The sequence below is a fragment of the Pinus tabuliformis genome, chromosome J, assembly GCF_031772625.1.
Source record: "Pinus tabuliformis cultivar Carrire ecotype Pingquan chromosome J, CPIR1, whole genome shotgun sequence".
NCBI lineage: Eukaryota > Viridiplantae > Streptophyta > Pinopsida > Pinales > Pinaceae > Pinus > Pinus tabuliformis.
This window is the reverse complement of record NC_142295.1, coordinates 1,070,112,141-1,070,135,367: the sequence shown is the minus strand read 5'-3', so window position 1 is coordinate 1,070,135,367 and position 23,227 is coordinate 1,070,112,141. Positions and strand designations below refer to the sequence as shown.

The window sequence follows — 23,227 nt, the reverse complement described above, 5'->3', positions numbered from 1 at the left end:
TTTATTTTCCAATATCCATGTCCTCTCGCAGTTGGTAAACTTCGTCTTCCTCCTTGAATTCCACTTAAGCTAAATTTATCAACATTTTGTGATTAGAAGTAGCAATTTGATATCTTTTACATAGATTAAGAACCATATTTCTTAACATATTGCATTCTACTTCTAGTGTATTTGATTGTTTCTTTTGTTGGATTAGAGTGGTTATAATTATGGAATTTTGAGAGGTGCGGTGAGGTTCATTTTCATGAAATTTTGTAGTTATGGAGAAGAGGGAAGTTTTTATGTTTCATGTTTTTGTTTTTATATAGAGGAACCAACAACTCAACCGGGTACTCGCATGGCATAGGGTCGACTTCTACTACTACAACTACAATCTCTAGGTGAGCCCATATACACCTTCATGCATGGCCCACATGGTAAATCAAGGGATTTAAACCTTGAACCAATTTGTTTCTATAAGACTTCATATCACAACTATTACCAATTGAGCTACTTCCTGAGGGCTAAGACAAAATCTATGCTACATTCCATTTCAAAAACATTTGAATCCTGATATTCAAATGTTTGACCAAGCTGAGCACTAGTGTTCGGACCCAGAAATCCAAAAAATTGGAAAAGACACTTATGTGGGTAAATAAGAATCCTAGATCTGGATATGACTTGGCAGACCAAAGTGTTTGACTTGTAGACATGGCCCAATGTCGTGGTGATATGTAGATGGTATAGATGTTGACATGGCACCAAAGGACAAATCTTCTGAGGGTTGTAACTTTTTATCCAAAGCTCAAATTTCATGTTTATATCATTGAAAATCTCTCGACAAGCAGAAGACAATGTTGACCTCAGAAAAGAGGTTTGAGATAGCTAAAAGAAAATTTGGATACCCACCTTCATGAAGTAACCTTGGGGTTGGGCAGGTACACCCTATACCCTTAGAAAGGCTTAGAGGGGATTGGGCATGTTACATTGCTCCATAAATTGGGATGATGTTGCATTTCTATCAAGGTTCATCCTTTTAATCCTCTTAATCACATCATCCAAATGATATTCCTATTTTGATGGAGTGGTCGGAACTTCTTTATGAGGGAGAGATGGTGCTTTAAAAGGAGATTCTAGAGATTGATACAATATAGGGATCCCCCTTCAATATGTGGAATCTCATCATTAAACTTTTGATATGTATTTACAAGAGTGAATCTATGATCAAGATATTACTCAATAGTTTTGTCATTCTTGGTGGATTTAAGAAAAATTGTCAATGGAAGAGTAAAATTCTTATTTCACTCACTATAAAGATGATATGCTTTGGTGGTATTATAGTACCCAAGAAGAAACACTTTCAACACCTTGCACCAAGGTTGTTTTTTCCCCTTAAGAATTAAGCCATAACAAGTGGAATCAAATACATTACGATGCCTCACCAAAGGAATGCAGCCATACCAGATTTCATATAGATTCTTATTTCCCGGAGGATGAATTGAACACCTATATTTTACATATACAACACATACAATGTTAGTTTTGTAGCAACGAACAAGCGTTATAGTCTCGACTTTGGTCATAGAGGCTAAGAAACACTAAATCTTGAGAACCCATAATTTCTTTTAGGAGAAAACACCTAGAAATGGCTTAATTAAGTTAATTGATCAATAATTAAATATTTCCTAAGTCTAACTTAGGAAAAGTGATTAATTAACAATAATTAATTGAAAAAGGTGATATTTCTCTAGAAACTCACATGGATAGAGTTAGAGATGATCTTAGTCATTGATGGAGATCTAATCATGGTCGTTGGTTCACCAATGAGATATTATAAGAGCAACTCAGTGAGGATGGAGAACACACACCAGAGATACTTAGAGGTCAAGTTCCATGGAAAAGATCAAGATATCCAGCTACAACAGCAGAGCAGGGTAGAAGAGTTTGAGCCTGAAAGAACACAGAGATAGAGAGGGTTCTGGACAAGTTTCTAGTTCTAAAGAGTCAGTTGCAAGAGGGTCGAGTTTTCCTCAGTGAGGTTGCGTAGGGACTGCGCTGGAAACTTTAGAGGAGGAGTTCAATTTAGATGAAGGAAGGGTTGATTCAGTTGCTGAAGGCTGGGAGAAATTCCAAAAGGCCAAGTGAGTCATTCTTAAAAGCTGAGTTGGGAAATAGGACAAAATCGTAGTAGCTTTCGACTAGTGCGAGTTTGGCCTACATAGAGGTTGATGCAAGGGCGGTTCAAGTGCCTTTTTTATGCCAGATTTGGAGTTGGATCAATGTCGAGTGAGAGAAAATTTGTCTCACTAATTTTCTACTAGATTATCTTGCAAAGGATTTCTAGTTTTGGGCATCCAAATTTTACTCGGATTTTCACTACTACACAATAATAATAATAAAACCCTCATTTGTTGCATTGATTTTCCCACATTGGTTTTTTCCAGGGACATTTTTCCAAAATAACAGTGTCAGTTTTTATTGTGGTGTGCTTTATTTTCTCTGTTTTAGTTTTCATCTGCAACATAAATTTTAATTTTGGTGAAAATTACAGTTGTGATTTTATTCATTGTTTGTCATAGAAAATAAACTGCAATTAATAATAATCAGTTAGAATAATAATTCCAAGTTACTGCAATAGAGACTGAAAATGTCACATTGTATCAGAGCAAAGTTTGAGACAGATCAGAAGCTCATAAGCAAGGAGGAAATTTGTGCAAGTTCATAGGGAGTTCTGCAACAATTTCGAGGTCTGTGTAGAGGGCTAGCCATGCAATTCAAATTTTTGGGAAAAGGGTTTGATTTCCAGATGCAGGTGCAAGAAAAGTTCAAACAAGATGAGTATTAGTTATAGCAGGAAGGGGTGTTGTGAGGAAGTAGTTTAGATGAGCAAATCAGTAAGTCGTTAAGCAGATATAGGCGTAGTTGTTTTTGTAGCAGTTTTGCAGTAGCAGAATAAATGCCAAGAGGAAGAGAAAATCAAACACACATGAGTTTCTCATAGGGTTTCCAGATCCTGTTGTTGGGAGAAAATCCATGATTCCCAGTAGTAGAGGGTAGTAGCAGAAAATAGAACTGCATATTCCAAGAGGGAGTGTGAGTAGTTGAGCAGGCAACCAAGTAGGAAAGGAGGAGATTCCTGTTTATTTTCTTAGTTGTGAGTTTTGTAGAAATGGCCTCAGCAAGACTTTGAGATAGGTATAGACTAGATGGAGCCTTGAATTATTGTATTTGGAAATCCATAATGTCTTTCCTACTAGATGAGCATGGTTTGAAGACATACGTAGAGAGAGTTGTAGTCATACCTATAAACCAGTAGCAACTAGAGAATTACAATAAGGGGATGGCCATGTAAAATTGGTTGATCCTTGATGGCATTCGGGATTATATAGTCTCACACTTAGTGGCCATAAATATGGCCAAAGAAATGTGGGATGAAATTGCTACACTTTTCCAGAATCCTTCCAAGAACCAGAAGATGTTCTTAAAAGAAAATTGAGGCTCAACCGGATGAATAAGGGTGAAATAGTTACTCTTTATCTCAACAGGATTTAGAATTTCCAAGATGAGCTTGCTGCAGTTGGAGAAGTACCTCAAGAGAATGAGTTGGTGCATACAAATTTCAATGGTTTCACCCTGGAGTGGGCCACTTTAGTCCAAGGAATCACTGGACGAGATAACCTACTAGGATGGGAACGATCGTGGGTACACTTCACACAAGAGGAGATGAGGCTCTCTTTAGTTGAGAGACAACATTAGAAAAGGATTGAAGTGTGTGAAGGAAGAGGATAATGTAGCCCTTGCATCAAAGGGGAAGGAAAAGAAAGGTTTCAGTTAGGGAAAAGGCTCATAGGGAGAAGAAAAGAAGAATAAGGATTTGTTGAAGATCAAATGCTTCAAGTGTGGTGATTTTGGTCACTACAGTACCTAGTTTCTGAAGAGGAAGAAGGATAAGAAGAAGTAGAAGCAAGAAGTAGATTCGATAGTGATAGATAATTTTTGTTCTAGGTTGGAGGATGAGTTCACATTGTATGCAACTACACCCTAGGAGAGAGGTGGGGAGACATTTAGCTCTAGACTCTAGAGTTGTATAGACGTGCAGGGTCTTAGGAAGATTTCATTAGACATGTGTCTCTTCTTGGATCGTTACCCTTAGTATAGGGGCCCATAGTATTCAGTAGCATATGGATGAGTGTCAATTGAAAAAATCATATCTTAAGGGACAATTGTATTACTAGTTGTTATCAGATAGTGAGGGGTGCAAAGAAGTTGTAGCACAAACAGTTATTAGTGGACAATGCAAAGACTAGTAACAATGAGAGCCTCGAGATATAGTTATAGCACAGGGACACAGTTGATTCAGGAGTTCAGATCTTAGTTGCAGTAGTTGCAATAGCAGTAGTAGCATGAGATCAATTGCAGTGTAGTGTAGAGTTGGAAACAATATAGGTTGTACAGTGCAGTGTTAGCAGTAGTGCAGATGTAGGGATGGTTCAACACAGAGTGGTATATGAATTAGAGTTGTGCAGTAGTTGATGCGCAGTGGAAGATTGTCACAGTTTTCAAACATAACAACCTGTATGGAGGATGTTATGAAGACAGAGTGAGAGAACACCTTCCTTGCTAAGAGGGAGTGTTAGTTTTATAGCATCAGACATGTGTTCTAGTCTCAACTTTGGTCAGAGAGGCTAAGAAACACAAGGTCTCCAGAACCTAGAAAATTTGTCAAGAGAAAACACCTAGATATGGCTCAATTAAGTTAATTGATCAATAATTAAATATTTCCTAAGTCTAACTTAGGGAAAGTGATTAATTAACAACAGTTAATTGAGAAAGGTTTCTCTAAAAACTCACATGGATCAAGTTAGAGATGATATTATCCATTAATGGAGATCTAATCATGGGCGTTGGTTCACCAACGAGAGATTATAAGAACAACTCGATGGGTATGGAGAACAAAGACTAGAGATACCTGGAGGTTGAGTTCCTTGGCATAGATCGAGCTATCTAGTTGCAGCAACAAAGCAAGGAAGAAGAGTTTCATCCAAAATGGATGCAGAGATAGAGAGAGAGTAGAGACAGTGATTCCAGAGGATTTTCCAATTTCAGAGAGTCAATTGCAAGAGGGTCGAGTTCTCCTTAGTTAGGTTACGCAAGGACTACACAGATAGATTCAGAGGAGGAGTTCGATTTAGCTGAAGAAAGGGTTGATTTAGTTGTTGGAGGTCGAGAGAAATTACAAAAGTCCAAGAAAGTCATTCTCATAAGCTGAGTTGGGTAGAATGACAACATCAATGCAACTTCCATCCAGTGTGAGTTTGCCTACGCAGAGGCAGCACAAAGGCTAATGTGGGGGTAGTTTGAGTGGCCCTTTTGTGCTATATTTTGAGTTGGATCAGTTTCAGGTGAGACAAAATTTGTCTTACTAATTTTTGGCCAGATTATCTTACAAAGGGTTTCCAATTTTGGGCATCCAAATTGTACTCATATTTTCACTATTGCCGAATAATAATAAAACCCTCATATGCTACACTTGTTTTCCCACATTGGGTTTTTCCGGGGACATTTGTCCAAAATAATGGTGTCAATATTTATTGTGTGTTTCATCTATTTTCTCAATTCCAGTTTTCATTTCCACAATATATTTAATTTTGGTGAAAATTACAGTTGTGAATTTATTCATTGTTTATCGAAGCAAATAAACTACTCTTAATAATAACCGGTTAGAAGAATAATTTCCAGTTGCTGCAATAGAGATCGAAAATTTCACATATAGTTGCATCAAACCATAACATCAACTTTACATTCTTGAAAAATAGCATTGAATGTATGATGTTCAAAATTATCTTGTTCATTCATTCTACTACACCATTCTACTAAGGATTGTATGGCGTAGTGGTTTCATGCTTGATCCCATATTGGTGAAGATAACATTCAAAACAATTTGAAGCATATTCCCCTCTATTATTAGTATGGATATTTCTCTTTCAGTAAATCAACACAACACATATCATTGTAGTCATCAATAAAATTCATGATATACCTATTAACATATGTAGATGGAATAAGCATGGGGGACACACAAATTAGAGTGTATCATCCCTAGTTGTCTATATATTCTCAAAGTAGAATCATGAAATGACTACTTATTATTTTTTACAAAGATGAAAACCTCATATTGCTTCAATTTCCTAAGAATAGTAGGCAAACTAGAAACACCATTTTTTTTCAACAAATGAAGGTTGTCATAATTAATGTGTCCAAATATGGCATGCTATAAGAGACTAGATGGTAATGTGCCTTCATCATGGCAAGAGAGGTATGTCAAATATTGTGCATGAGAAAATGTCCCTTTCAACTTCAGTAATCTTTCATCCTCCACTCTTGTCATAATGATCATATTGTTGAATCCATGTTGTTTTACATTTTCCTTCCTTTTGTCTCTATGTGCCTTTGATCTTCTCCCTAGAGTTTCAAAAAGTATTTTCCTCATGTCCATTCATGTTGCAACAAACAAAATGAAGATCAAATATCTCACCTTGGTTATGCATATATCCCATGCCTCTATAATTATTTCTTCCATGTCCTCTTTTATCACTTTCTCCTTTAAAAGAATTGTATGATTGATTCTCCCCCTTTTTAGAAAGGAATATGGTCTCTCTAATGGGTTGAACTATATTTTTTCCAAAAAAAAAATTGATGTCATCAATAGAGGCACCATTGCCCACTTTCAAGGTTGTGTAATAATCTTCCCCATTGTTCTCATTCCAAAATAAACATAAAACTTGTCACAAGTGACTTGAGTATTCAAAGGCACAATGAATGTAAATGAATTGAAGGCTAAAAATAAATATCTATATCCTAACAAACAAACATCCACCAAACTTTAAACTCCATTATGGTTCATATATCTAGGAAAAATATCCATGTTACAAACCTTTTTACTTTTCTTCCTTCGTCAATGCAAGGATATTTTTATTGAAAATCATTTATTCATGCAAGTTGAGATTGCACATAGACTCTTATGCATGCAAGTTGAGATTGCACATAGAATAAAAATCTCTAGAGACTATATTTTCATGTTAGAAAAGCCATGCAACCCAATAATAATGATCACTTGATTAACACTCCAAAGGAATTAAACAAAAATCATAATTATGTGATTTGAGATTTGAATGAGAATAAATGTTTAGGTTGATGTTGCCATAGAAAATGTCAGATTCAAAGTGTGGGGCTTGAATTTCAAGGCGATTTCACAATTCTAAGCCTGAGCTTTGCAAGTGATCCTCCATGAAATATGAAGAGTATGGGGGAGTCAAACTATTGTCTACAGTTGGTTTTCTAAATAAAGATCCCTCAAGTAGAGGCATGACAATTGAAGAACCATGACAAGTTAGAGACACTCTCAATATGGTTGTGGATCTTCCACTTGAATGCAAACATAGAGGGGTTGAGTCGAAGGTCAACTACAAAGAGCAATGGAAATTAAAACACTGAACTAGCTTGTAGTAGGAGAGGTAACAAAGGGATAGATTTGAAGGGTGTTTCTATATGGTAAGAGAATCATGGAGTTAAGAATAATTATTTGCGATACAATTGGCATGTTGAGGAAGAACTTCATGGAAAATTTTTGGGGTATAAATTTATGTTAAAGGTAGAGGTTTTGATGAATTTTGTTAGTTTTCAATATGGAAACTATAAAACATTTGGCCATATTTTTGTAAAAGAAATCAAATATCTATTGAGTTTGTATAATCTCTATAAAATTTTGGTGATATAAAATTTGGGTCAATCATTTTTATAAAAATATGGAAATTGACAAACCTTTTTCTGTTTTAGAAAAAACATAAAAAATATCCCATCTACAAGATTTGGCCCCTAAAATTTTCCATAAACTCCATATTTTATTTTTCATTAGGGTGAATCATACATTAATAGAAACATAACTTGCATTTGGTTTCATCTTCCACAAAGTACAAATGACTCTTCTTTCTATTTACCATAACTGAGAAAATGAAATATCTAAAATGAAAATCTTATTATAGAGAATCATAATAAAATTATAATAATTCTATATAATTATGATTATAGATAATTTTATATAATTATGATAATTATGAATATAAATAATTATGTCCCATTAAAATGGATTTATTTCATTACAATTGAAATTTTAGAGTCTCCCTTTTCATGTTGTGACTCTCATGTGATCAACATTATATCTTACAATTGACCGATAGTCTTTTCCATTTTATAACCTTCATGTTGAGTACCCTATAGATATTTTGAATATGAAAAAGGTCAAACCCCATTTTGAGTTTAATTACTGTTAGTTGTATCATGAATGATAAGTTTTTGATATGAGTCTTTCCATTTATTCAATTATAAGTGCGTTGAGAGCCATCAAAGACATGTATATTTTCATATTTATATATAAACCAAGTGTGAGAAGAGTGATAAAAGTTTGAATATATTCCTATTTAATTGTACACTACCAAGTCAAATTAAAAATAAATCTTTGTGTTGAAAGTGAGGAGTGGCACTTTTCCTATTCCCCTCTTCCAGGATTTATTATTGATGAGCTATCAAAGAAGCCATTTATAGCCATGTTTATGAAAAAATGATTTGTGTAGTTGAACATGAGGAGTAGCACTTTTCTTATTCCCCATATTCCACGATTTATTGTTGACCATTAATGAAGCCATTTATATACATGTTTCCAAAGTTGGAGTAGCATATCTTTTCTTGCATTTTTTAATGATTTGTTTTCCAAAGTTTGAATTGACTTTAGTTTACAATAAATTCCAAAAAACACAAACATTTTTAAATATGCAATATTTTTTATGAAACCTAATTACCCAAATATAGAATGTCATTAAAGTTATCACATCATTTGTGTCTTTGTACTTAGAAATCCAAATATTTTGACATCCTTTTTAAGTTAAAACCTTCTTATTCAAAATTTCCATGCATAATAAGAAAATGTTTGATCAAACAATTACCTCCTTTGCAAATGATCCCAAGGAAGAAGATAAATTTTCAAAGCCAACCATGTGCAAAGTTTTACCTCAAGGTAGTCTTTTGTTTGCCGTAGTAATACAAATAATTGTACTAAATGACTTGCAATATTTAAGTGTTATTATGTACTCACTTATGTATATGCTTTTTTCCCATTTTATGTCCTCTTTATTGGTTGACAATTCAATGCCAATTTGGATTATTTGCATGCAAATACACACACATGAGAACACAAAATTTATAAAGAGTAATATTTTTTTATTAATATATTGTAAGTCATATTGATATAATAAAAAATAAATTCATAATAGGATTTACCTTGTTCAATATAATTATTGTTTAGTGGTGACTTCCATTTGGTATCTGTAGTGTAGAAGTTGATAATTAACAAAGTTGGTATGGTGCATGGGTAGGACCGAATTCATGGGGAGAAGAAATGCAAAATAAATTTGGGTATTGGCCGAGATTTTGCTTCTTCTCACCCCACTCACCCATCCAATGTTGTGGGTGTGACATGGGAAGCTAAGAAAGCATATTATGGCCTCTGCCTAAACATGGCACAAAAATAAATGGAGAATGAGATGGCAATGGAAGAGAGGAAAATGAGCTTTTCTCCAACATGCACTTTGGAGGAGGTTCATGGGTTGGTTGTTGACCTAACTTATTCTCAAATTAGAGAGATTAAATTCTATAAAATTACGAAGACACACTGGTTGGTGAAAACTATCATTTCCTAGGCCCTTGAAAAAGCCCTTAAAGAAAAATAAGGTAGATCATGAGGTTATCCTTCACACCATTAGAATCTTTGAAGAAAATTTAGAGGCCATTTGCAAGGGATGTTTGGTATGGAAACTGTAGTTACCTAGGTCCTTGAAAGAGAAACCAATTAACGTGAAGGTGGGAAAGCTCATGCCCAGCCCAACCCTTTCACTCAAGAAGGTAAGGACAACCCTATCTTCAACTATAACATGAAAGTGTAGGTCAAGGAGTAGTGTAAAACCCTTAATGTGTAATTTTAACCAAAGAATATAAATCCCTAACTTTACAGACAGTGACTGGAATTTAAAGAAAAATTAAGTTTGCAAGAGAATATCTGGAAATCAGTCGAAGATGTTTTGGAGTGTTGTTCTTGCTAATGCAATTACCAAACCGCCATTTGCCTCCCAGCCTATCTGGGGTCTACTTATACGGTTCCCAAATCCAGAATAAGTATTTTGGCCCCCGTGCCCAAAACCCCAAAAACAATCAAGCTCAATGTCTGTGACTATGTTAGAACTTCCTGCTCTGTCTCTTTCCAACTCAAACAAATTTCCCCCAGTCTGAAACAAAAATGGTGTGTTTTTCTTCAACCCTCCTTCGTTCCTTATATGTTTAAATCCACCACCTTCCAACCACCTTGTTGTCGGCCTCCTCCTCCCTTCCACTAACTCATGCTTCCTTTCACTGCCATCCTCATACATTCTGGACCTTTCCTTATTATAATTAAATTAAAATATCATTTAAATAAGCTTTTGGTTAATTATATGATTATTTGAAACAATAATTTATGTACATTAATGACATAGGTTATTAATAAGAATAATTAAGTAACAAAATGATAAGTATTAATATTATTTAATAACTAAAATAATAAAGATATATTTTCTATTTTTTTTAGAGTGCCATGTGTAAGACAAGATCTACTTTCTTAATGGTTTAGGTATTCAATCTAGTATATTTTTCTTTAAATAATTAATTTTTTTATCCTTTATTTAGACATCATTCATAATCAAATGGTAAGTATATTAGTGCAATGCATGCATATGTAGTTATCATATGCATGCCTCGTATGCATGTTAATATTGTCTGTAATTCAGGATGGGTCGTTACAAGTAGTCTTCACAATAATCTAGTTGATCCTAGGCTAAGGCCATGTCTTTTCATCTTTCTAAGTCTATATTTATTATTAATACCAAGTAAGTAGTCCTTGTAATTTTTTTAACTAAAATATTGGACAAACAGGATGAAACTTTGATAGAATATTTATAAAGAAATATTTATAAGTTATTTGTTTATATAAAAATAACATTGTATTATAAAGAAACATTATAAAAGTGACATGTTTAAAAAGGAAAAAAATAAAAATTTATTTTGCTAACTATAATATTATAACTTATATGGTTTACTATTTCGAATTATATCTAAATTATATTTCAATTATTTTTATTATTTTTATTTTTTTAACATTTTTAATAATTAAAAATCAAATTATAGCATCCAAAAATTTATTATATTTAAATGAAACTTAAATATAACATCTAAAATTATAAATAAGGAAAATGAAAATTACTGAAAATTTGTCCTCACCTCTTTCTTCCAATTTGTTCGATAAGTAAGCACTATTAAAATTAAAGTTTGCAAGCATGTTCCTGCTATCATCCCCAACCATATTCCCTGTAATAAAAAAATATTATAATAATAAACATCATATTAATTAAAAAAACCATCATATTAATTAAGACAATAATAATATTAAAAAAATAAAAATAAAAAATATTATTTTAAATAATATATATTATTTAAACTTACCTTCACTTCTAACCCAAATTTAAAACCCAATACGCAACCTAAAGGTATACCAACAATATAATAACAACCCACATTAATACAAGCAACAAGAGCTTGCCATCCACAACCAACAGCCACCCCTGCAGAGCAATACATATCAGTTGGGTAAATTTTTCAATTGGGTAAATGTTTTATAAATTACTTCCATTATAATTATACCTGAAAGTACTGGTTGTACACCGTTGAGAATAACAGAGACAGCAAGGAAAGGAGAAAGTTCTGCTACTGCATGTGATACTTCCTCTCCCTCTGTAAATGCATAGCTCATAACATTTCTCAGCAAAAGAATAACAATTGCAAAAATTACTGAGATTATGAAAGATGTCATGGTCACCATTACTACTGAAAACGCTGCTGCTTTTGAATTCCCAGCTCCAAGCTCATTGCCTACTCTAACACTGATACAACCCACAAAAGAAAATCAATGTTTAAAAAACCAAAAACTTTTATCTTCATCATAAATATCAGATGCTTCATAACTGACCTGGCTGCTGCATTGAAGCCCAGAGAAACTGTGTAAACCAAAAACATAACTGTTACACTGCAAACAACAACAAAAATATTTCAATAATTTTAATTTTTCAAAACCATTTTTTAAGGATTATACTTTCATCTCATAAAAAAAATGAGTGAGTGAAGAAAGTCATTAGCTCTTTTACTTTTCCAACCAACATATCAAAATCTCTTTTATTAAATTAAAAAAAGGAAAAAGGAATACCAGATAGATAATGAATCCAATGCAATCTCTGCATTTTTGAAGAGACCAGCCAGTAAGACCAATACTTGGAAATACCAGGTTTCCAAACTATGTCATAGAAAGTAGTTAGTAACTGAAAAGTGAATTTGTAATCCTAACCATTTGAATAAAGGAAACAACAACAAAAACTTTATTTCTATAAATTAAATAAAATCAATAATTAATTAATTATATATTTAAAAATAACATTATATAAATAAAAATATATAATTATTAATTTTTTCAGATGAAAAAAAGTTTTATATTCAAGAGATTGAATATACAAAATATACGTTTTATCTTATACATATGAATATCATAATGAAAAAGGGATTGTTAGTTTGTGCTTCTAAATTCTGATATGTTTTCATTTTATGATTCCAAAAATGCATGTTTATTTTCTATTTTCTTATAAAAAGATGAAATATTAGGATATAGTATAGTTACTGAAATCTTTAGTAGCAAAATGTTTTGATTATTTTATTAATAGTAGCCAATAAAAGAAGTCAAAACCCTTAAGGATTTTGTGTTATATGTGAAGGGGGTTTTTAGGAAAATAAATTTGAGAGGTAGCTGAAGAATCCAAACATTTGGGAACTTTGCACCTAACACTCAATGCTACGTTTCTAGGATTATTCCCTAAAGTAGGTCGCTCTCATAACCCAGATGGATTTGGACCAATCGCTTTGTGCAATGTGCTTTATAAAATCATTACTACGATAATCATTAATAGATTGAAACTACCTCTTCCCTTATAAGTATCACCGACTCAAACAGGCTTTGTACAAGGCCGCCAAATTGTTGATGGAGTAATCATAGTGCAAGAAATAATCCACTCTTTAAGGGTGTATAAACGTCCAGGTATGTTGATAAAATTGGATTTAGCGATGGCCTGTGATAGACTCAGTTGAGAATTTTTATTTCATGTTCTTTGTGCCTATGGTTTCTCTGATCAATGGATTGAATGGGTGGAATCCCTTGTCTCATCTGTTTTTTTTGTCTAAAGGGCTAAGACAGGGTGACCCTTTATCACCATTCCTATTTATCTTAGCTATGGAAGGACCTAGTCGAATCTTACAAAAAGTTGGAGAATTTGGATATGTCTATGGTCTTCGTTTGTATGGGGAATATCTTCCTCTCAACAACCAACAACTTGCGGATGATGTCTTACTATTTGGCTTGCCAACTAGAAGAGAAGTGAAAAGAATGGGTAGGTTGTTATAACTCTTTATGGAAGCCTCAGGCACTGTAATAAACACGGATAAATCAAAAATGTTTTTCTCATTTGCCCAGAGTTGCTCCAGGTTGGATTAAGTCGAACTCTCAGATTCACCAGAGATCATCTTCCTTCTAAATGTTTGGGGATCCCTTTTGGTATTTTTTTATAACAGAGCTTCTACATGGGAAGACTTAGTGGAATGATCTCGTCAAAAGGTCAACACATGGACTTACAAGTCTCTTAATTTTCCAAGTCGGATCATATTAACAAAAGCAATCTTACAAGCATTACCAAATTATCATTTATGGGTAATGCGTATACCTATTAGTGTGTGTCAGCAGTTAAGGTCGCTATGGAGTAATTTTTATGAAAAGGTTCTAAAAAAACCCATAAATGGGCAATGGTAGGTTGGGAAAAGTTGATAGCTCTGAAAAGAAATGGTGGATTAGGTCTCCGCGACCCTCTTCTTATTAGTAAAACCTATGCTATGAAGTTATGGTGGTTGTGGATTCAGGGGGGTCCCCAAGTTTGGAAGCAAATATGGTATTGTAAATACTTTCCCTTGCACTCATAGGCGGATAGACTACATCATGTTGAAATAATAAAAGGATTAGGGCTCTTGAACTAGGAACACGCAATAAAGGATGCAATGGAAAAATTGGTTTTCTAGGCTATTCGAGGAGTAAGGACGGATTTATTTTGGGAGGATTCTTGGCAACAATATCCACCATTGTCGGAAAATGAGCACCTAGAATCCATTAGAGCTATGACACGGGTCTAAAGAACCTTTAAAGTGGCAGATTTCTAGAGACTTTCAGCAAATGACTAGGGATGGAGGTAGTGGAAAACAGTCGGTGATTGGGAACTCTCTGGGGAAAATCTCCCTTCGGACGAATTACACAAAAATTCTTTTTCCAAAGAATCATATGATTTTCTACTGAACATGATAGATTGTGGTGGGGAAGACAACCACCTAGAACATTCACATTAAAAGAATCTTACTATTCCATAGAAAATCCCTTAGTTTATCATACGACCACCCCACGGCAAAAAATTTGGCAAGATTGTGGGTGGCTGAAAATTTCCACTTTTTTATGGTTATTAGCATGGGGACTCACACTAACTTGGGACTATCTATGTAGGAAAGTTTTTTAGGACCCCTCAATGTGCATGCTATGTTCACAAGCTGAGGAATCAATCGACCATATTTTACTCAATTGCTCTTACGCCAGGAAAATTTGGGAGTTTGTAAATACAATTTTTCCAGGCGTCTTATCTAGTCCAGTTGACATAAAGACATGGACAGAAAATTGGTTCCGAAAAAAATTCAAAAACTCAATTATAACGAAAGATTGGTTTTTAACATTGGGGTTTTCACTCTGGAACTTATGGAAAGAGAGGAACCTAAGAATTTTTTAAGGAAAACATAGGCCCATATCCATATTAGAGGACATCACAATTAAGAATATCAGAGAGATAATGTTGGTGTCCACTTCTGACGTACATGATGAGCCATTTGATGATTATGAGGCCCTAATCCTTAAGGAACTCGATATACAATGCACAACTCCCACATCCCTCTCTGTCAGGTTGTGTAAAATGGAAACTATTGTAAAATCATTCTCTCTCCCCTAAGGATTTTATTGTACTAAGTTTTAACGGTGCCTCAAAGGGTAACCTAGGAGATGCTAGTTTGGGAGGCATCTTCAGAGATGAGAATTTGGAACTGATCCATGTATACTCTTTCATCCGGGATGGATACAAATAATATAGCATAATTCACAACATTAGAGAGAGGGCTTCAAATAACAGTCAGGGAAGGGTTCTAGTTGCTTCAAATCCAAGAGGATTCCAAACTAGTGATTAGTTGTGTAAGCAAGTTATTAGCAGGTTACCCATCGAAAAAAGCCATTGATTCTTGGCACTTACAGTAGGTGGTAAGTAATGTCAAAACCTTGTTGATTAAACTAGATTATGTGATTAACAAGCATACGCAGCAGGATAGGAATAAGGTTGTGGATATCTTGGAAAATTGGGGTATCTCAGGAATACATATAGCCATTGACGTGCCATGGTATGAAGTGGTTAATCGATAATGCCTCCAGGAAGTAACACTCCAGGTATACCAGGATAAATATAGGCTTGCACATCACATTCCTGATTGTGGATGTTTCAAGGGTATCATAATAACATTGGATGAGGAGGAGTCACTGAAATGTCGTCTCCCTTCGACAAACATTTTCCGGTGGGAATCACAATTCGCATGGACTGCGCATGGCACATCCTAGGCTCTCACCATGGGAGCCACCAATTGTTAGAAATTAATTAACGGAGCCATGAAATACACAAAATATTGCAGAAACACAAATACAGAAATGCATAAAACAAGAGAGAAACAAATATATGTGGTTCACCTAATTTGGGCTATGTCCATGGAGAAACAATCAGTCCTTCCTTTTATATTATCTAGAAAAATGAAGAGATACAACCTACAACAGATCCGTTATAATTTCCTCTTTGCTCTCACACAGTTTCATCTCTCTTTCTCATTCAGAAACATAGTACACATCTAAAATATAATTCCATCATATAAAAAGAGGGGTTTCCTTCTAGGGAAAAGACCCCTTAATTAAACATAACTTCTACCATCATATCATCTGCCTAATGAATGGCCCAGATTGACTATGAAATTATAATAATTTACAAGGCAATTTTTCATCTATTTTTAGCTTCAAGGGCACTGCCCCTAAATCCTCGCCAAGGGGGGGGGGGGGGGGAAGCCCCCCCACACCCCCCCGTCAAGGATTGGGGATCCAAACATGGTCGAACAAGACCTATGAATCAGGAAGATATTCAAGCTCGACATTCAACACCAACCTGGGTTCAATCTTATAAAATGTCGCATGCACAAGGTTAAGGTTTTTGTTTGGATCACTCATTTTGTTAACACAACCTCTCTCGTTCACACAGACATGGAGCAACTCTCCCATGGTATATTTTTCATTGTAGGCCTTTGTACTAACACCATAGGAATTTTCATTTATGACCTCATTTTGGGTCATTGTTTTGGGATGGAAAACCTTGGAGTCTACAGTACACTTGGCTACTTTTAAGGAATTTGTAGATGACATGTTTTAATTATGAAGTTCATGATATTACATGAATAACTATTTATTTTCACTTATTTGTTGGCCCAGGGTGGTGGAAAATTGGTTATCATAATATAAATGTTCTTCAGTTGCAGAGGTTAGGCTCGTGTTCATGGTCTCATCCTCAAGAGGCCACACTAGAAGATAGGATGAATAAGCTAAAGTTTTTTTCTCAACTCATCAACCTCACTTCCTAGTTTGGAACTCTCCTGTCTTACAACATTGGGTAATCTTACTCCCCTTAATTGGTTATTTTGGGAATCTATGTTGGTTCCAAAACTTGCACTATTTATGTTGTCCATGTTTTTTGTGTTATTTTTACATAATGATGGGTTGGATCCCTTGTTTGAATTGGTTGCGATTCTTCCTTCGGCGACCTCCCAGAGTTCTAACCCAGTAGGCATTTTGTTCAATTGCCCAGTGTTAGTATGTGGCATATGGTATAAACGAAATTTCTCAATCTAGTTCTAATAGGCACACTACCTTCGGTCAACCTCGGGTCTATCAAAGCACTCAAACTTTATCATGTTTTGGTTATCAAGTCTTTTGTGTCTTAGTGAAGTTACTTTGTTATGTGTTTTTGTCTATTCGAAAGTGGTCGGTCATATGTGAACACCATTGTTTCACATTCCTCAAACTAGTTTTCCAACGACAAAGTGGCATTTTCCTAGGGTTGCCTTGCCTCTTGTGATTTATCCTAAATCTGTTGGTTGTGTCTCTACATAGGTGTTACTATTCAAGGGTCAAATGTCATTTAGTCTATCCCTCTTGGGTCCGCTCAGTCATTTTGGGGAGGCCAATCGTTGTTTTTTCTCCTAGTTGTTTTGAGTGTTGGTATTGTGTTTTGTTGGCAGGTTAACTGTGGAGATGGCTCCACGGAAAATGTATACATTCCGTATAGATTCAAACTACTAATTTTAATATGCTAAAACAGTTGACTTGAATCTACTCTACTCATCAGCAGAAATAACATTTAATTGATGAAATCATGAAACATACAAGAGAAATGATTCAATCAACACATAACACAATTATTCCATGGGGAAAGCCACAACTAAAAACCATTGTTATCTGTATATTGCATTAGTCATAAAATATGAGAAGACTAAAATTCTTTTCTCAAGCCCGATCAACCTCTGCACTATCTCTATCTATCTCACTGCTTCTTAGACAAGCCTTGGCCAATACTTAGCCAATTTCCTCTTGCCCAAGTCCCTATTTCCTTGCATTTTTCCTCATGGAATTAACCTCTATTTAAATAGAAAAATCCTCAATTATGAATTGTGAAATCCTCATATGACTTCCTCTGATTGCATGCACCACCTGTACAATTTGGATGAATATACAATTGATAGTACATTGTCCCTCAACTCCAATCTCAACTGGGTCTTTCTATGATCTGACATGCATGAGTTAATTATGAGTGAATATTCAGTTTACTAGTCGATCACTCCAGGAAGCACCATACTGCACTTCAAGTAGCACCACGCTGTACTTCAGGAAACACCACACTGTTATTTCAGGCAGCACCACATTGTTACTTCAAGCAACACCACATTGTTACTTCAAGCAACACCACATTGTTACTTCAGGCATCACCACACTGTTACTTCAGGAAGCAGCACACTATTACTTCAGGTAGCACCACACCATTAATTTAGGAAGAACCACATTGTTACTTGACCTCCCACTAATTCCTCCATCAGTTGGAACTAGTTTAACTAACTTTAACTCAGTTACACTGAATTATTTAATTACAACTCAAAATCAACTCAATCAATGCTCCCATAATGTAGGAGACACTCCACATTAATCTAGTTAGACCCTCAACTCGAATTAGCTGAGCCAATTAAGTCAAATTAACTTAGTCAACTAATACAAGTTGTCATGAGATGTGGAATTACAATTTTATTTGTAATTTAATTCAAGGAAAAAATTAAATTAGGATCTTCTTGTTGCATTTTCAAAACTCCCTCTCAACAAGAAAGGGATTATCTTCTACCCCCATCCTACCTCTGTGAAACTTGAATTTGCATCTTGACAATGCCTTTGTCAAAATATTTGCATATTTTTCCTTTGTAGGAATGTACTCCAGCAACATGATTCTCCTCTGCACACAATCTCGTAGATGGTGATACCAGACGTCGATATGCTTGGACCGATCATGAAAAACTAGATTCTCAAAGAGTTTGATACAAATCTAATTGTCACAGTAAATCATTGTAGTATCCATCTGCTAACAAAGTAACCCAACAAGGAAATTCCTTATCCATATAGCCTCATAAGCTGCTTGACTAACACGCATGTACTCTAATTTTGCTAAACTGAGTGCAACTGATCTCTGCTTCCTGTTGTACAAAGAAAATGTTGTTGACCCAATACTAAAGATTCCCCCTGATGTGCTCTTCCTGTCAGATGGACTCCCTACCCAATATGAATCTATGAATCCCTGAAGCTTCACTCCCTCTTTCCATGTGTACCAAGACCAAACTGAGTGGTTCCTCTGAGATATCTCAAGAAATGTTTAGTTTCCTTCAAATAGAATTCGGTTGGCTTATCCATTACTTGACTAAGCTGGTTAACTACAAAACATATGTTCGGTCATGTGTTCACCAAATAGATAAGTGAACCCACAAGATGTCTATAAATAGTAGCCTTCACTACTTCACCTGAAGTAACATCTTCCTTCCTCCAATTACCTGCTAGAGGAGTCTCCATGGGTTTTCTTCTCTCCATGTGCAAATTCTTCAATATCTCATTGGCATACTTTCCCTGAGAGACAAACAGTTCCCCATCTCTTTGCCATACTTCCATACTAAGGAAATAATGCATGAGCCCCAGGTCCTTCATCTTAAATTCTCGTGCAAGATCCTCTTTGCAAGATTTTATCAGCTTCTTGTCACCTGTTAGAATAAAATCATCGACATATAATACTATAATCAACAATTTACCTTCAACCAAAATATGGTAAAGGTTATCATAGACTTCAATTTTGGTGAAGCCCAACCCGTGAAATAGTTTTCAATCCTAGTGTACCAAGCACGAGGTGCTTTTTTAGTCCATATAGTGCCTGCTTGAGTCTACACACATGCAATTCTCTGTTGAAGGTCTCAAATCCTTCTAGTTTCTCAATGTACACCTATTACTCAATCACACCGTTGAGGAATGTTGTCTTCACATCCATATGATGTATCTTCCATCCCATCTGCATTGAAAGTGCTAGAATATATATGATTGAAGAGTACCTTGCTATTGGAGAAAAGGTCTCCTCGTAATCAATTCCCTCCACTTGAGAGAACCCTCTAGCCACAAATCTAGCCTTGTGTTTCTCCACACTCCCATTTGTTGCTTTCTTTAACTTGTAAAGCTATCTGTAACTTGCCACTGACTTATCTGTTGGTCTTGGGACCACTTCCCAAACAGTGTTTCTAATAATGGAATCATACTCCTCAACCATGTCATCAACCCATACTAGTTGTTGTACAACTTCCTCGAATGAGGATGGCTCAACCTCTACACTCTTGCTCATCAGATCCATCTAGCTAGTGTACCAATATGGTGACCTCTTATGCTTGTGTTGTGATGTGGGTTCTCCCACATTCTCTCTAGCATCATGCATTAATCTATCAGCCTCTCTCGTGTGCTTCCTTCCATCTATGGAAGTATTTGCATCATTGGGTGCTTCCACTCTCTACTCCTCTGCATGTTGATGCTCCACATCATCCTAACGCTCTTCTCCATGCAACTGAAGCTCCCTCTCAAGGGAACATCGCATGGCCTTCTCTTCATCAAAATTCACATCTCTACAAACCATTGTCATCCTATGAGATGGCAGATACACCTGATAGTTGTGAGGTGTATCAGTGTACCCCACAAATATGCCCTACTCAATTGTTGGCTCTAGCTTGTTTCATGCATCCTTGGTATCATGACAGTAGAATGATGAACCAAAGATCCTGAAGTGTGCCACATATGGTTTCTTACCTAAAAAATCTTCTTCTGGTGTACTCATTCCTAGAATTCAATGAGGACTTTTTTTTTGCATATAAACAGTTGTGTTGCATGCTTCAACCCACAAGTGCAACAATAGGCCCTCATCTTGTAACATTTCCCATGCAACTCCCACAATACTTATGTTCTTCCTTCCAGCCACCCCATTCTGTTGTGGTTTATGAGGTGTTATTATCTCCTGTTGAATCCCTTTTAATGCACATAAGTTCTTGAATTCATTCGACACATATTCTCCACGCTATAGCTTCTGAGAGATTTAACTTTCCTACCAGTGTCTTTCTCAACAAGTTCTTTGAATACACAAAATTTAGGAAACATCTGATCTTTCTTCTGCATGAAGAAAATCCAACACTTATGAGAAAAATCATCTACAAATATTACATAATACCTATGCTTGGATGTGGAGGTTGTCGAGAACAGTCCACACACATCTGAGTGAACTCTTTCAAGGATCACTTGTGCTCGACTGTACTTATCATGAAAGGTAGATTTGGTGTAGTTCCCCAATGTACACCCTTTGCATGTGTTTATCTACACTAGTGTACCCTTAGGAAGTCTTGTAGAAATTTTTTGCATGATCTTCAAAGATCCATGGTGCAAGTGACCCAATCTTCTGCCACAACTCACCGATGTCTTGGCCCTGCACCTTCTCTGATTTTTTTTCTCAAAGAAGCACCATCTTCTACATCCAATTTGTAGAGGTTCTTCATCTGAACCCCAATACGCTTCAGTTGTCTTGAGGCAATGTGATGGAGGAAAGCCTTTCCCTTGCTAAATATCACATCTTAACCATGGTCCTCCAATATGGTAACTGAAACCAAATTCTTCTTCAAACCCAGAACATACATGACATATTTTAATGTGAGAGGAGAATTAGATTCCCTATGAAAGGTAATAGTACTGATTTCAGTCATGCTATACCTCCCATCATCTTCCATTTCTATTTTCATATGGAGGTCCTTCTCCTCCAAGTTACTGAAGAACTCTTAGTTGTCGGTCATATGGAATGAGGCTCCACTATCCATGTAGCACACACTACCCATCATCAATGTCACCATGCAAGCGATGAGAGTGAAATCCAACTCGAATTGTGAAGCAAGAGCTTCAATTTCCACTCCTCCTAAGGGCTTCTTTCCGACCTTCTTGTTCGAACACTTCGTGGCATAATGTCCCAGATCGTGACAATGAAAACATTTAATCTTTGACATGTTTTTCTTCTTGCTGCCCTGACTGGAATATGATTTGGAATAGGATGAATTATTTTTACCTTTTTTTTCCTTTCCAACTAAGGCATAGTTATTCTCATCATCATGCTTGGATGTGGATCCATATTTGGTGTTTCGTCAAATCTCTTCTTGCACCAAGTAGGACCACAAACACTCCCACTCTGGTAGCTTCTCCCTCCCATTAACTAAGTCCTGGTAGCTTTGCCAACTCTTGGGAAGCCCTAGAAGTGATAGGCTCACCAGATCGTCTTCAGCAACTGTAACACTACCACTTCCAAGCTTGTCCCAACATTGGGTGAACTTGGTCAAGTAATTCGGTATTGTGTCGCCTTTCTCCATCTTGATTTTTCTAAGCTTTTCCTTCAGTGCCAACTTCCTGTGGTCACTGTCATTTTGAAACAGATATGTTAAGGCCTTCCACATTGCATATGGAGTTTCCTTACCGTGGAGGTTCAAGACAATATGATCTCGAACTCCTTCTAGGATAATCCTTCTCGCCTTTGCCACACATTTTCTCCATTTAGCCAGATCTTGAGCATCAACTACTGGAGGCTTAGGAATATCTTTGTCTATGAATTTCTTAAGTTGATTGTCTTCCGACACTGCCTCCATCCTATCCTTCCAATAAATATAGTTCGAACTACCCTCAAGGGCATCTTCAAGTTTCAATCTATACAACGACATCCTGCTAGCTCTGAAGTATGATACTTCAAATTCGATTTCTCCTACAAAAGACAAACTTGTATTCTCCTCTTCTATAGTGATTTCAGCTCTCATACCATGTAGAATTTCTTTGTAGATTCAAACTGCTAATTTTAATATGCTATAACAATTTACTTGAGTCTACTCTACTCATCAGTAGAAACAATAATTTATCGATGAAATCATGAAGCATACAAGAGAAAGAATTCAATCAACACATAACATAATGATTTCCAGGGCAAAGCCACAACTAAAAGCCCCTGCTATTTGTATATTGCATTAATCAAAAAATATGAGAATATTACAATGCTTTTCTCAAGCCCGAGCAACCTCTACACTATCTCTATCTATCTAACTACTTCCTAGACAAGCCTTAGCCCATATTTAGCTAATTTACCACTTGCCCAAGTCCCTGTTTCCTTGTGTTGTTCTTCAAGGAATTAGCCTCTATTTAATTTAAAATTTCCTCAATTATGAATTGTGTAATCCTCATAGGCCTTCCTTTGACTTCATGCACCATCTATGCAATTTGGATGATTGTACAACCGATAGTACATTGTCCCTGAACTCCAATCTCAACTGG

General features: G+C 35.6%; 1 protein-coding gene across 2 annotated transcripts in view; it reads right to left on the bottom strand.

The window, feature by feature from the left end:
• The window catches only part of LOC149230651 (protein DETOXIFICATION 40-like), an 84,545-nt gene that overhangs the window by 8,759 nt on the left and 52,559 nt on the right, over positions 1–23,227 (bottom strand). Inside the window, exons 3-7 of one of the 2 annotated variants that reach the window (XM_089376114.1) lie at positions 12,320–12,406; positions 12,086–12,142; positions 11,761–11,999; positions 11,563–11,681; positions 11,341–11,427 (exon numbers count right to left, since the gene is read on the bottom strand). In XM_089376114.1, coding sequence (XP_089232240.1) covers positions 11,341–11,427; positions 11,563–11,681; positions 11,761–11,999; positions 12,086–12,142; positions 12,320–12,406 — 589 coding nt within the window. The remainder of the gene's footprint in view (positions 1–11,340; positions 11,428–11,562; positions 11,682–11,760; positions 12,000–12,085; positions 12,143–12,319; positions 12,407–23,227) is intronic. The other variant, XM_089376115.1, reaches the window with a different exon arrangement.